General features: G+C 49.7%; 1 protein-coding gene across 5 annotated transcripts in view; it reads left to right on the forward strand.

Annotated features, from left to right (window-relative positions):
• Positions 1-5,828, forward strand: part of ABTB2 (ankyrin repeat and BTB domain containing 2) — a 158,605-nt gene extending 152,777 nt beyond the window's left edge. For all 5 annotated transcript variants that reach the window (XM_054201631.1, XM_054201630.1, XM_054201634.1 and 2 more), the window contains 6 exons: positions 870-975; positions 1,099-1,201; positions 1,623-1,713; positions 3,564-3,632; positions 4,224-4,337; positions 5,500-5,828. In XM_054201631.1, the coding sequence (XP_054057606.1) occupies positions 870-975; positions 1,099-1,201; positions 1,623-1,713; positions 3,564-3,632; positions 4,224-4,337; positions 5,500-5,697 (681 nt within the window). In that variant the 3' untranslated portion in view covers positions 5,698-5,828. The remainder of the gene's footprint in view (positions 1-869; positions 976-1,098; positions 1,202-1,622; positions 1,714-3,563; positions 3,633-4,223; positions 4,338-5,499) is intronic.
• The last annotated feature ends 7,437 nt before the right edge of the window (positions 5,829-13,265 follow it).

Below are 13,265 nucleotides of genomic sequence, written 5' to 3' on the forward strand. Positions count from 1 at the left end.
GCGAGTGCCCATGGAAAGTCCCCAGTGAGTGACGGTATGAAAGCGACCCTGATATAATTTAGATAAATGCGATGCACCCACAAAAGCCGGCCTCACAGTAAAGACATTAATTGCAATAGAAGTGAAAGTTATTCTGTTAAAGTCTTGTTCGGCAACTGGCTTTTGAAGCCGTTTGACTGTAAGAGGAAGAGTCACCAACACAGCACTGGGCAGTTCAGGTGGTTCTTCTGATGGTTCTTCAGGTGGTTCAGGTGGCATCTTCTCGGAGTTTTCTGAACAATGCTTTTGTTTGGCAACATTTGCCTTCTACTTTTTCCTTCTATTTAAAGGGTGCCTACGACTGGTTTTTCCTTGCTTTCCAAGGCACGTCTAGAAGAGATTTGATCCGTGGTATCTAGTTTACCTGTCTCGTTTTGCAGATAAGTTCACCCAGTCTCTATCACGTTCTCTTCAAGAGGCCGTTGCCTACAATGTTCACTGTAACTGACCTTTAAATGAAAAGCACGGATATAACTGGCTAACTAAAACCGGCCGCAAACCAGGAGCCGGAGCTTGGTATCTGGCAGTGAGCTAATGCCATTAATCAAATCCTGCTGAGAACAGGCTCGTGGGCTTAACCTGTTACAGAGAAAGGGACGACGAGCTTTTGCTGATGGACTCTCTTTCCCTTGGCGGAGGTCGGCCCGTGAACTGTTGCTGAGAGAATTCAGTCAGAGCGTATTTGCTCAGACCGTGCTCTTGGCGCTCTGTTTGGAGGTCGTTCTTGTAGAGCACCGTTGCTGTAAGCCTCAAGTGAACTGTTAGAGCATGTCTGAGACCTGCTGACTACAAAGTGCCGATTGATGATACCTGTTCGATCCTCCTTACAGAATGACTCCATCAATCAGCAGCTTGCATCCATCTTCACCCACTGCTACGGCAGCAGTCCCATACCCAGCATTCCCGAAATCCGAAAGACACTGCCAGCTCGGCTAGGTAAGATGCTCACCTCAACAGTGAACTTCCTGTGATTTTTTTATTACCTTTTTTTTTTTTTAAAGGATCCACAGTTTCAAAAAGTATTCACTTTATTTTTTTTTTTCTTTCTTACCCTAACAGATCCTCACTTTCTGAACAATAAAGAAATGTCTGATGTAACTTTCTTAGTAGAAGGAAAGCTATTTTATGCACACAAAGTCCTGCTGGTTACTGCATCTAACAGGTGAGTGGCTTTCCACAGCTAAGGACAGGTTGTTGAAGGAAGGTCTGGCCCTTACTCTCTCATTTGTGTGACGAGCTCTCGGTCACCCACCGCAGTAAGGCAGCTGCTCAGGACACGGGCTACAGACCGTAATTCAGACCTGATGCACTTGCGGTTATTAGTTTCTTTCTCTGTTATTGGCACAGTAACAGGTTTTTGCAACTATTACAGGGCGGGATTGGATCCGACCCAAGCAATTTACAGGTTACGTTGTCGCTGAAGCTCTAAACTAATTGTCATTAAACTGAAAGGAATGTTTCCATTTTCGCCTCGCAAACAAGAGCAAGGAAGGATCTTTCTCTTCCCCTTGCCTAGGCTGCGTGTCAGTAGGTCAATGAGGATGTGAAGCACTAATACCGAAATCTATTAAAACCATTCTCAGGTTTAAGACGCTAATGACCAATAAAACAGACCACGACAGCCACGGCAGCAAGACTGTTGAAATCAGCGATATGAAATACAATATTTTCAAGGTACGTTACTCATTCCACCCGTTCTTTATTCTTTTCATCTTTTCACATACTTGGAAGCTGAGAAGGCCAAGGCTTAATATCGCAGGTAATTTACAAGCGGAGCTGGCGTTCATTTCAACACACCCCTGTTTCAGGAGCGTTCTGATCTTGTCAAAACTCTCCAGCTAGGACCAACCTTAAAACAGAGACCTCCGGCCTAAATCCTTATCTTGTTACCAGGCAGCTGACTCCTCCATACGGCAGGAGAAACTGGTTTGCTACTGAAAGTAGTTTTATACTTTTAAGACACCATTTTCATGCTTTTTAAGGCACTATTTTTGTGCTGCGCTAAGCAAAAAGTAAACTTATTTACAGCAGGTGGACTGCCAGGCTTTGTATTAATTCAAATCAGGGGATCAGAAACCAATGGTGTCCCTTTCAAGGAAGGCTCAAAATTGAGAATTGCACTTTGCTTTTATGACATTTCTGTAATGGGCTTACGGGAGGTTCATTCACGATGGAGAGAAAGTAAGTTACTTACACACACCCAAGGAAGAAAAACCAAGTCAGTGAAATGCGATCGTTCATTTACTCCAGCTTTCCAGGTCTGTGTTTCAAATTTGGAAGAAAGGAAGAGAAGAGGGAAATGTGAAGTGCAGAATAGGGTGTGTAACTGTTTCACTACAGGGTTCAGGCTTTTCCTTTTTTTTTTTTTTCTCCTCTTCATAAGCAAACAAAACAGCAAAGCTGCTGGTCAGCAGTACTGTCACCTCACGAAGGGGGAACTCAGTTGACCATAAGAACATCTTTGTTCTACGCGAAAGGGGCCGTACAAGTTTTGTGTCGGCCAGATGACATCCAAAGTTTGCAGAGATGTGACATGACAGAAGGAGTATATTGAAACAAACCTCCTTAACAGCATTTTCACATCAAAAGGTTTCTAAAGATAAACTTCTGCTTCACTGGAGAGAGAGCAACAAATCAAAAAGAAATAAAAAGGTGAAATACTTCACAGAATGAAACAATTTGATGGTAGATAAAATGAGATGAGTTAAGGAGCTGATGGCATTCTACGGCAGCCGCAGTTACGGCGCATGGAGGATGCCGAGCCACCGGAGATCTGTGTTGTGCTCGGGGCTCTGCGGGACAGCAGATCTGCTCCCCTGCAACTCCCTTCTACAAATAAGGCAATTTTAAAAGTAGCAGCTTGGTTTTAGTTACCGCTACCGTTAGAAATGGTAAGCGCAGGACGCAATCCCCACCCCTGCTAGCACAGCACCCAGGGACGCTGGAACGACTTCTCTTTCCATCACCAAATCCGTCGTTCCGTAGATAAGGCTGTGCTGGTTTAGCTGGGGGTGTGCACGTGCAGATCAAAGAGCAGACGCTGCCTCCTCCTCTCCCTGCAAACAATTAGGCCTTTTCCTCTGGCCCTGACGGGGGGCTAGAAGCTGATTAGAAGCACAGCAGGGGGGGCAAGTGGCTGGGAGGTCCCCGAGACACACACGCTCCTGGCGCGGCAGTTTCGGCGCTGGGGCGAGCTGGCAGCTCTGCGTGTGACCAGCCTGCAGGGCTTCGCAAAACCGGATCCAAGGAGCCGTTCTACAAGGACGCTGGTGTTGCTTGGAGACACGCTGTCACCCTCGGCCTAAAATCCTCAACAGGGCCCTTTTCAGAGCCTGAGGAAGAAAAGTAGAAGGCAGCAGATTTGCAACACTAGACACAAAAAAAACCCCCCAGAACCCAGAGTGGAGGTGAGAGGCAGCCCCCCCGCGCAGCTCCCGTCTGCTCAGGAAGGGGAGCGCAGCCATTCACAGCCCCCTGCCACCGCAGCGATAACAGCCTCGCGCCCGGCCTTCTTCCCATTGCAGATGCTGATGCAGTATTTGTACTACGGAGGAACCGAATCCATGGAAATTCCCACCACTGATATCTTAGAGGTGAGTGTGCGTTTTCTTCTAAGCCTTGCCAAGCGCACCGGGGCATAAACAGAGCTTCAAAGGCCAAATCCAGGAGCTGACAGCGAGCTTCCAATCCAGGAACGTGCTTAACACTTTGAAACGAGCTTCAAGTTTCAAAACGCTATTGCTTGGAAATAAGAACTGCCGGTTATGTTTTATTACGTCCATGAGACGCTGGGGGGGAGAAGGCGGGGTGGCAGCAGGGAGGGAAATCACGACAGTGCTTTTGGTACCCCCGGCTGGGTGGAAGCCTCCTTTGCGCATCCCCTCTGTCCTGGGAGAAGGGGGCAGGGCTGCTGCCCCGCCGGGGGGGCGGTCTGGAGCTCACCCAGCACGGTGACAGAAGGTGGCACAAATAGACTTCCAGAAGCAAGCCTTTGCTCAGAGGGGAGATCTGTGTGTCGCTTGAGCTAGGCATCGAGTGGCCTTTCTGCTCTTTCATGAGGACTCGGCCATTAAAACGGGGCGCGGGAGATGGCTCAGAGAGGAAATCATCCGTTCCATCCGTTTGCCTTCCCTCAGCCTTATCAAGGCTCACGATCTCAAATAGCTTCTCTCTTGTCCCCATAGCTGCTGTCGGCTGCCAGCCTCTTTCAACTGGACGGCCTCCAGAGACACTGTGAAATCCTCTGTGCCCAGACGATCAGCTTGGAGAACTCTGTTAACATCTATAAATATGCAAAGGTAGATGCCAAACCGCCTTATTTAAGAACCACAATGAAACAGCACGCCTGCTTTCTGCGGGCTCCCGTGGTAACGAAATACAGCGGGCAGCGCGCGGGCACCAGCTACGCCGGTAACTCTACCCCAACCCCAAGTGAGATGTTGGAGTCAAGTCCCAGTCCGTAAAGTCCTGCACTGCCCTAGTACGTTTTCTTGTCTAAAGCAATCGCGGATGACATTGATGCGAGATCCCTCCAGAGCCGGGGAGAGGTGTGTAACAGGCTGATACAGCAGCAGCGGCAAAGCCCAGGAGATCTAAATCCTGGGAGCAGCAGGGACAACTGATCGTAGTGCAGCAACCGAGACGTAAACCCTTTCCTAGCGCTCCTGCTGCTAACATATATTGGTTACAGCTCCAGAACTAGCGCAGACAGACAGAGATATTCAACTCTATAGCAAATAACCCACGTTACCAATCAAATCATAGAGAAATACTCGGCCATTTCTGCAAGTTTGCAGGGTCAGATTCCTTAAAGACAAGCAGAAGGAATACACAGAGGGCTGATAATGATCCACATTTTCATTTTGTCTGGTGTCGCACTGATCCTGTTCCATTCCTGACTCTCACACTGGGCCGTTTTTTTGCAGCAAAGGGAACCAGATCACAGCCAGAAATCCACCGGGCATGTTTTACAAGTATAACAGCCCTATTTCCCAGCTCCTTCTTCTAGGAGTTCGGCTCGCATCCTACGAACCGTATTCGTATTGCTGCGAGCTGTGCGTGCCATCTGGCAGCGCCGCGTTTTTGTGTTGGGGCACACGCGCTCCCCGCTTGCAGAGCTGAACAGGTACCGCGGGCGCTGCATCGGCCAGCTGCTCGGATCCTTTAAGGGGAAGAGCCCGGAGCACGGGCCAGTGGCTCTGCCAACAGCAGGCCAACAGGGCAAGGAATTAAAAAAAGCTTGAATGCCTCCCCGCTCACATCTGTGCCTGCAAAAAGCGCCAAAAGAAATTATTAGCCATCACCAGTTCTACTTTTAGTGCTTTTTCCACTCTTATTACCCACCTTTTTCTGTCTTAGAAGACATTGAAGGGAAAAGCATTAGAAATGAGAAGACCCTCAGGCATGTCCTTAGGTGAGTGGCACACAGAAAAAGCTAATTAATCTTCCTGTCTTCCGCAGATTCACAACGCGCCTGAACTAGCCTCTTTTTGTGAGGGCTTCTTCCTCAAACACATGAGCTCTCTTCTAGAGCAGGACTCGTTCAAACAGCTCATCTACAGCAGGAACAGCAAAGTGCAAGGCCTGGACCCTCTGCGGGACCTGCAGACAGCGCTGGCCGCCCGCCTGCACTCTGTGTACGTCACCTCCAGGGTGTGAAGCAGGACGAAGGCGGTGGCAGGAGCACTGGTTCAAACTGCAGGGGGACGCGCCGGCAGGCAAAGCTGTGGCTTTTCCTCTTTGCCTTCTGGATCTTGCGGAAGGTCCCCTACAAGAGACACCCCCCAGGCAGGGGTGCTGTGCCCCGTCCCGCGGACGGGCTGGGGGGGGGAGCTGGCTTCTCTGGGCTACTACTGTCACAGAAACACTGCCACAGCGCAAACCAGAACTGAGGATCCAAGTGAAGAACCGGAACGGAAGAGAAGATCAATGCTGCCGTTTAACCAAGCACGATGCCGGGCTGCAGAGAAGTGAGGCAACTGACCCACACCCAACACCTGATACGTCGTCTGAAGTGTCTGTCTACACGCCGTAATGGCCACCTAGTTCATGCGCGTAAATGTTTTACTTGTAAAAAGGCTGCATAGAAGGAGTTTTCTAATCCTATGGATCACTGCCCATTCCATGAATCATCCGTCTGAACACAAAGGCTGGAGCACACAAACCACTCCACTACAGTAATAAACACCTGCGTCTCCACGTGTCAAAAGACTCCAACGTCAGTTTTCCCCCAGACTGTTTGCACCTTGAGAGAGAGAGATTTCGTAGATGTTCAAAGCTGAGTAGGAGCTAATACTAACTCTGAAATTACTCACTCTTTAAGCCTAATATGAAGAACCGAGCTGGGGCAGGGAGAATTGTAGGGTTTTGTATTTTTTTTTTTCTTAACACGGTTTCACTGTGCTAGTTGTTATCTGGATCCATTTTGAGGGGGGAAAAGATGACTGTCCGCCCTTTCACCATCAAGGTTTGACAGTCCTGTCACTGTCACCTTAAAAACCTGTTTCTGAACATCATCTGTGAGACCTGACGCCATAAAAGATGGTTTCTAAAAGACTCAGGTGTAGTAGGAGCTGGCACTACGCTGAAAACTGTCCGATAGGATAAATAGCAATAAAAGTCTCCCTGAGACCTTGAGGAACACACGGCTCGAATGTTTGTTCTCTCTCTGGAGCACGTTGGAATTAGAAGCTCGAACCTGCAGCCTCCGCTTCCCCAGCCTCATCCATGGAACGTTCTTCCCACCAACACGCTACCTCGGGGGGTACTGGGCCCGGCGCACCCCTGACCGGTTGCTAGAGGTAGGCTGAGGGCCGGCGTTCAGGCGGCAGCACTTAAACAAGGCGCCTCAGCTCAAAGGCTCCAAGAGTCACGTTTTTTCGCAGCAGGCAGATTTTTCCGGTCCAAAAGGACCCATTCTCGGCCGCCTTCCAGCTGACTTAGGAGAACTAAAAGGAGACAATTCAATCTATGGTTTTGAGTCTGAAGCAGTGGTTTTGTGTGTGTTTTTTTTTTTTTTATTCTAAATAATCCCAACTGTAGAAAGGCAATTAGTTGTGTAAAAACACAGACCTTGCTCTTACCGATAGCTTTAAGGAACAACCTGCAGATATTCCCGCTGATCTTTGTTGGCACCCACCAGAAGCGTTTTTTGAGGTGCTTTCATTCGTTATGGGCGGGTGAAGGAGAAGAGGAAGCCGAGTTCTCAGTGGAGAACTGCTGCTGCTTAGAAATTCAACAATTAATATGGTAACGGAACACACTGGAAGAAGGAGGCTCAGCTGGGCCCAAGCTCCAAAGCAGGACAGAGCCACGGTTTAGGTGGATGCAGGGAATGAGAACGAACTACAGCGTCTCCCACCAAATCCATCAAAATCTGACATCGCCTCGTTCCTAAAGGATTTACACGAGAGGCTAATTGCACGCAAGGGTGAGAGCGATGAGTCTACGGCTGCCAGCCAGGTCGGTGAGGGCACGCTCCCGCGTGTGCGTTAGGCACACAGCCACCTCTGAAGAGCACCAGCTTCCATAACCCTATTTATTGCCAGAAAGCCACACAGGGGTTTCAAAATTATCACTGGTCTGCCTGAAAAATACCACAAAAGGCTTTATCTCGGGAAGTATTTTCAAGTAGCTGCTCCAGCTATCTGTACAAATATGTAGGTCCTCTTTTGTTGCTGTAATATTACAATGCTTTGTTAATTGTACATTACTGTTGTCATTTATGTAAATGTACCGGGATTTTATTAACAACGTAATTTTAAAATACACGTAATTTTAAAATAGCTGCTGTTATTTATTCTGTTCTTCCAACAACGAGAAAAAACTCATTTAAAGACACTTCGGTGGAAAAGGCCGTTGCAGGTTTAGCATCTTAAAATTTGTTTTGGTATAGATACCGAATTTTATGCTTTAAAACAAGGGATAGAGAGGCATTCATTTCCCCTGCCTAGGCTCAAACATTTATGAAGCACTGTATGAAGTACTGAATTTTCCCCAGCTGAAGTAAATTTACCTGTTTTCCATCAAAAAGCAGCAGATGGTAGCGTCTAAGAAAAATGCTACTTCTAGGCTGCTTCTCTGCAGCAGAAGAGACCCTGAGGGTTGAAACAACTGCTAACGGGGGTATTTGAGCAGCCCTCAGAAGTTCAACATCTGATTCACTCCCTCCCAAACACTAACAGAAACCGAAAAAGCAGGTAGTGCTTCCGTGCTGAGTCTCCCCAGAACCCCAAAGGCTACAGCAGCTACAGCAGCCCTGGCTGGTGCAGTGTCTGTGGCTTGGCTGCGGCAGCAGCAAAGAGCGTTTGAGAACAGCCCGAGAGCCGCGCGGGGTCAGGTGGGCACAGCAGCATAGGAAGGAAAGCAAAAAAAAAAAAAAAAAAAAAAAAGGGCAAAAAACTTAGGTAGGAGGTAAGAAGTATACAGCTTTAAGAGCAAGAATTTGACCCAGAGCTATTTTGGTTTTTCCTCCCCTAAGTCTACCCCGTAAATCTTGCAGAGCCCTACGGAGTTGGGGGATGACGGCCGAGCTGTAACTCTGAACTTGGTGAATTTGGTCCTTTCCAGGACACAAACCTTCCTTCGGACACCGTTGCAGGGGAAGCCCTTAACACAGCCAGAGCCCGTACTTCGCTGCCGAGAATCTAATTGTTTCTGTCCTCGAATTTCCCACCACACAGCGCATCCCTCTGGCGCAGCGAGAGTTGAAGTACAGTTCTACACTAAGTTCCCGTCGCAAGCATTTCATTTCCATCCCGCGAGAGAAGGCTGCTGGGAAGGATACAGGAGGGGCGCCTTCCCTCGCACTGTGCCCTTACACCAGCACGCTTTGGAAACCCACCAACACAAACACCAGCTTGTTCTCGAGAATCACGGAATACAAACACCTGAGATTCCCTTTGGAGCACTTTAACAAGTAGATTAAATAGAAATTTCTTATCAAAGCAGTTGCAAACCACCTCTGTTTTACACAGTGCTGCCCTCGGCGTCCTACAAAGTAACACGGCAGAGGTTGCCCAGCTTTGGGGAAGCACAAAACTTTGCTGGCCATAATTATATTATTTCAGGGAGCAGAGGAAATAAATGGAGCTCACACATCTGCCTGAACACACTCGATGCCTCTCAGACTAAAATAAAACCTTTTTTGCTTTCCTATAAGCCTTTGCACAGCCAGCAAGCGCTGGCTAATGTGGCACCGCTACGAACTGGCCCTTTGCCCTCGCCAAACGCTGCCCGAGCAACCAGACATCGCTTCCTGCGCCTGCCCTAACGGAGACAGCCAAGGGGATGCAAAAGGGGGGGAAGAAAAAGAGGAGATGGCGACTCCCTTGAGGGACAGGGGCAGGGAGCTGCTGTCGCCGCTGCCTCTGGCAGGGAAGGGGACTCAAAAGCCAGATTTGCCTCCCCAAAGGGCAGACTTTGAGTATAAGGGATCCATTAATCCACAGCAAAATAAACAGAGTATTGCACCCAGCGCTATTTGCCCAAGCAAAAGAGGGGCAGGAAAAAAAAAAAAAAAGTTTCTGTCATATGATGACAAATGCCAGCACAGCAGGGAGAAAGGCCGTGGCAGCAGCAACACAGATCGGCGCAGCCCCGGAGCCGGAGCCGTTTCACTGCTGGCCGTTTCCCTACTGTCTGTAAGTGGAAAAGGGGCCGCACGGCTCACGCGGCCGGGCTGCAGCACAGCCCTCCTGCACGGGGCCGTCAAAGCTCCCTGTGCTTCACGCACCCACCGCACGGGCAGCTCGGCACCAGACCAGGCACAGGATCTCACCCAACGCTCCCGTCCCCACGTTTAGCTCGGGCAGGAGAAGGCCACCCGTGTCCCTCAGCCCCTCTTCTCCACCCGCAGCCTCCGCACGCCTGCTAAGGGAAAGCAGCCGCTAGAAAACACACCCCACGAGGTGCGCGTAGTTTTAGGGCCCTTACCAAGAGACAGGCTCCCCATTCTGAGACTACGTCGGGAAGAAGTAGTGACAAAGCCAAACAAAAATCCAGCTGTGGAAGCAAAAAAAACCCTCCCAAGACAACATCACAATGGCCAAACGGAAGAGACGTAACTTCCTCCTGCCCCTTCTAGGCCTTGCCCTTATCCGCTACCCCAACCTCTGCTTCCCAGGCAGCTCGCTTCACCCTCACGCAGCTGCAGGAGGCAAGACCCCTCCCGCAAGCGCAGCCGGCTCCCAGCAGCGGGGACCATCCTCGGCTCCACTGGTTTTACTTCCTCCCAGATACCTCACGGAGCTCAGCTGGCTCCAGCTGTCAAAACAGCTCAGGGGGCTCCAAGCAAGCAGGAGGATTCCTCTGACAACCAGGTCACATCTCCCCACCACCTGCAGGGAGCTGCTCAGCTATAAGTGGCTTCCCCGTTTTCCTCCAATTAGCCACAGCGCTCCGTCGCTGTGGGCAAACAAGCTCAGCTTAGGCAGAGGAGAGAGGGAACCTAGAGCAAGGTGACACATCAGCGATCCAGGGAGCACTGAGACAAGGCCGTAAGCTGACCTCGAGGGTTTAAAACAAGGCCCGAGACACTAATGCACGTGGTTACTGGGTTGTGCAAAGACCTGTTCCCCGACTGGGAGAGGGACGGCCGGGCCGCCTGCGGTTAAGCGCCTGCGCTGCCATCAGCGCTACACCAGGCTCCTCCGAGCATTCGCAGCCTGCGGGGGATCCGGGTCCGGAAAGACCAGGAACCTGCTCAAGTCAGAGGGAAACCCAGGCTCAAATCCAACCAAACCAACCCTAAAACCCAAAGATACAGAACTCACTTCTCAGCTGCTGTCGCGTGGCATTTTCAGTGCGCTTCTGGCTACAGAAGAGACAGGCATCCTTGCTCCGTTGTTGGATCGGGTTCAACCAGCCCTTACTCGAGCTGGAATTTTCACCCAGCTTGACTGATGGAAAGCACAGGCAGAGGAAAATGTGGTTTGACTAGACTTGTTAAAAAAATAAAATAAAAAAAAATAATCCACATCTCTCACTTATTTTAGTATCTGAGGGCTTTTTTCCACTTTGCTGTTCAAAGAGCAATAGACGGGCAGAGGAATCCAAAAAGCTGCCAGAAATCATAAAATGTACACGGAAAACCTGAAAACGAGCGGTTCAACTGAATACACACGTTTTCTCTAGAAATGGCAAAATTCTCCTTAAATACAACTCCCGCTCAGAAACGGAGGGGCACACGCGCAGCTCAAATCCTCTGAGTCTTTTACAGCAACTACAGCACACCGAATTCCCAGAAAACAGGGCAAGAACGAGTACAGCCTATGGAAAGCAGCGGAGGCAGCTCTAGAAAGATGTCAGATAAATAATAAAATCCTGGTTTCCTTGAAGAATCCAGTTGAATTTCGCCTACTATCTTCCACCTTGATTTCCAGACAATTTACAAGAAGTCCTGGCTGGACTTTAGATATTTTTATAGGTCAGCTCCTACCTCGCCTGTTACGGTGAATGCCTCCAAGGTACTTTCCCCAAGACGGTGCCAGTAAGTCAGGCGTCAAAAGTTTTTACGGCTGCTGCCGACTCGCATGAGGCCGTAGTTCCTGAAACAACCAGAAATCTCAGTCTGGCTTCGGGCTCACACAGAAACAGCTTCATCACGGCCACGTGCGGGTCACGGCTTGGGCTCAGTCCCAGCAGAAGCAGCAGACAGTCGAATTCATACACCCTTTCACAGCTATTTAGCACGGCCTTATAAATAAACAGAAATTCTGACATATTTTTCATGCAAACATGAACTTTCTTTGAACTTCTTGGCCATTTCATCCTCACCTTCGCCATTAAAACACAGAAACGAACTTCAGAGCCCTAACAGCACATGGGCGTTCTATAATAAAACTTCTCTTAAACCTTAGTTTTGAACCTATTAGTAGGACAAGAGTTTAACAGCCCTCCCGAGACATGCATCGTGATTTGCACCACTTCTACATTTTAAGGAAGTTCAATCAGCATTTTCTAAGCACAAGTAGTAATGTGCAATAAAAAAAAAGGCTTCCGATACTGTCGCCCATTAGACAGTAAGACCAGTAAGACCCAGAGCAAGTAAAACACCAACACCTGGGTGAAAAAATCCGGCAACGCGCACAGGCTAGAGAATCTGAAATAATTACTGCTGCTTTATTAGTACAAAGTTTCACCACGCTTTTAAAGGACTCTGAAAGTGTTTAAAGCTTTGACTTGCAGCCTGTTAAATCCCAGCTGAACCTCGCCGAGCAGAGCACACGAAGTGGGACGGCCAAGGATAGTCAGTCAGTAGCCATTTGATACCAGTTCCTTCCCTGACCACTACTGCAAGCACATCTTTGTTATCGCCCTTCCCCAAACGGCTAAAGGATGTGACCGGCTCAGGACAATCCGTAAAAGAAAAGCTTTTTACTACAATAACCATCCCTCAGACAAATGTGACCAACTCGAAATGTTTCTGCATTGAGCTAAGCAAGACACTCGAAAACCACCGTCACAGAATCACAGACTGGTTCGGGTTGGAAGGACCTTAAAGCCACCCCCTGCCCTGGGCAGGGACACCTCCCACCAGCCCAGGTTGCTCCACGCCCCGTCCAACCTGGCCTTGAACCCCTCCAGGGATGGGGCAGCCACAGCTTCTCTGGGCAACCTGGGCCAGGGGCTCACCCCCCTCACAGCCAAGAATTTCTTCCTAGTATCTAATCTAAGTCTCCCCTCTTTCAGTGTAAAACCGATCCCCCTCGTCCCACGGCTCCCCTCCCTGATCCAGAGTCCCTCCCCAGCTTTCCTGGAGCCCCTTGAGGGACTGGAAGGGGCTGGAAGGTCTCCGCGGAGCCTTCTCTTCTCCAGGCTGAACCCCCCCCAGCTCTCTCAGCCTGTCTTCATAGGTGAGGCGCTCCAGCCCTCGGATCATCCTACAGGTATCCATAAGAAATGCGTTTTTGTTGCTGCAGCGCCCCTGGGCCAGAGAACAGCCTCCAGGCTCAGCCACGCTACTCCCGTTTGTCGGAGCCGCTCTCCTCTCACCCGGCCGGGGAGCGAACCCCGACAGGGCTCCAGCCCCTCCTGCCCCAGCTGCTGTAACATCCCCCGCGGAACAACTTGTTCTGTGTCTCTCAGGACCAAGTGAAGGAAAAGACGGCATCCAGAGAGCAGCACATCCAGCAGACTCCATCCCCCAAAGCAAGGGGTTGTAGCTCTTCACCCCTGTCCCAGCAGGGCCACCACCTACCCCATTTTTTAAGAATAACAACAGCAAA

Source organism: Rissa tridactyla, chromosome 4 (genome assembly GCF_028500815.1).
Source record: "Rissa tridactyla isolate bRisTri1 chromosome 4, bRisTri1.patW.cur.20221130, whole genome shotgun sequence".
NCBI classification, from domain to species: Eukaryota; Metazoa; Chordata; class Aves; order Charadriiformes; family Laridae; genus Rissa; species Rissa tridactyla.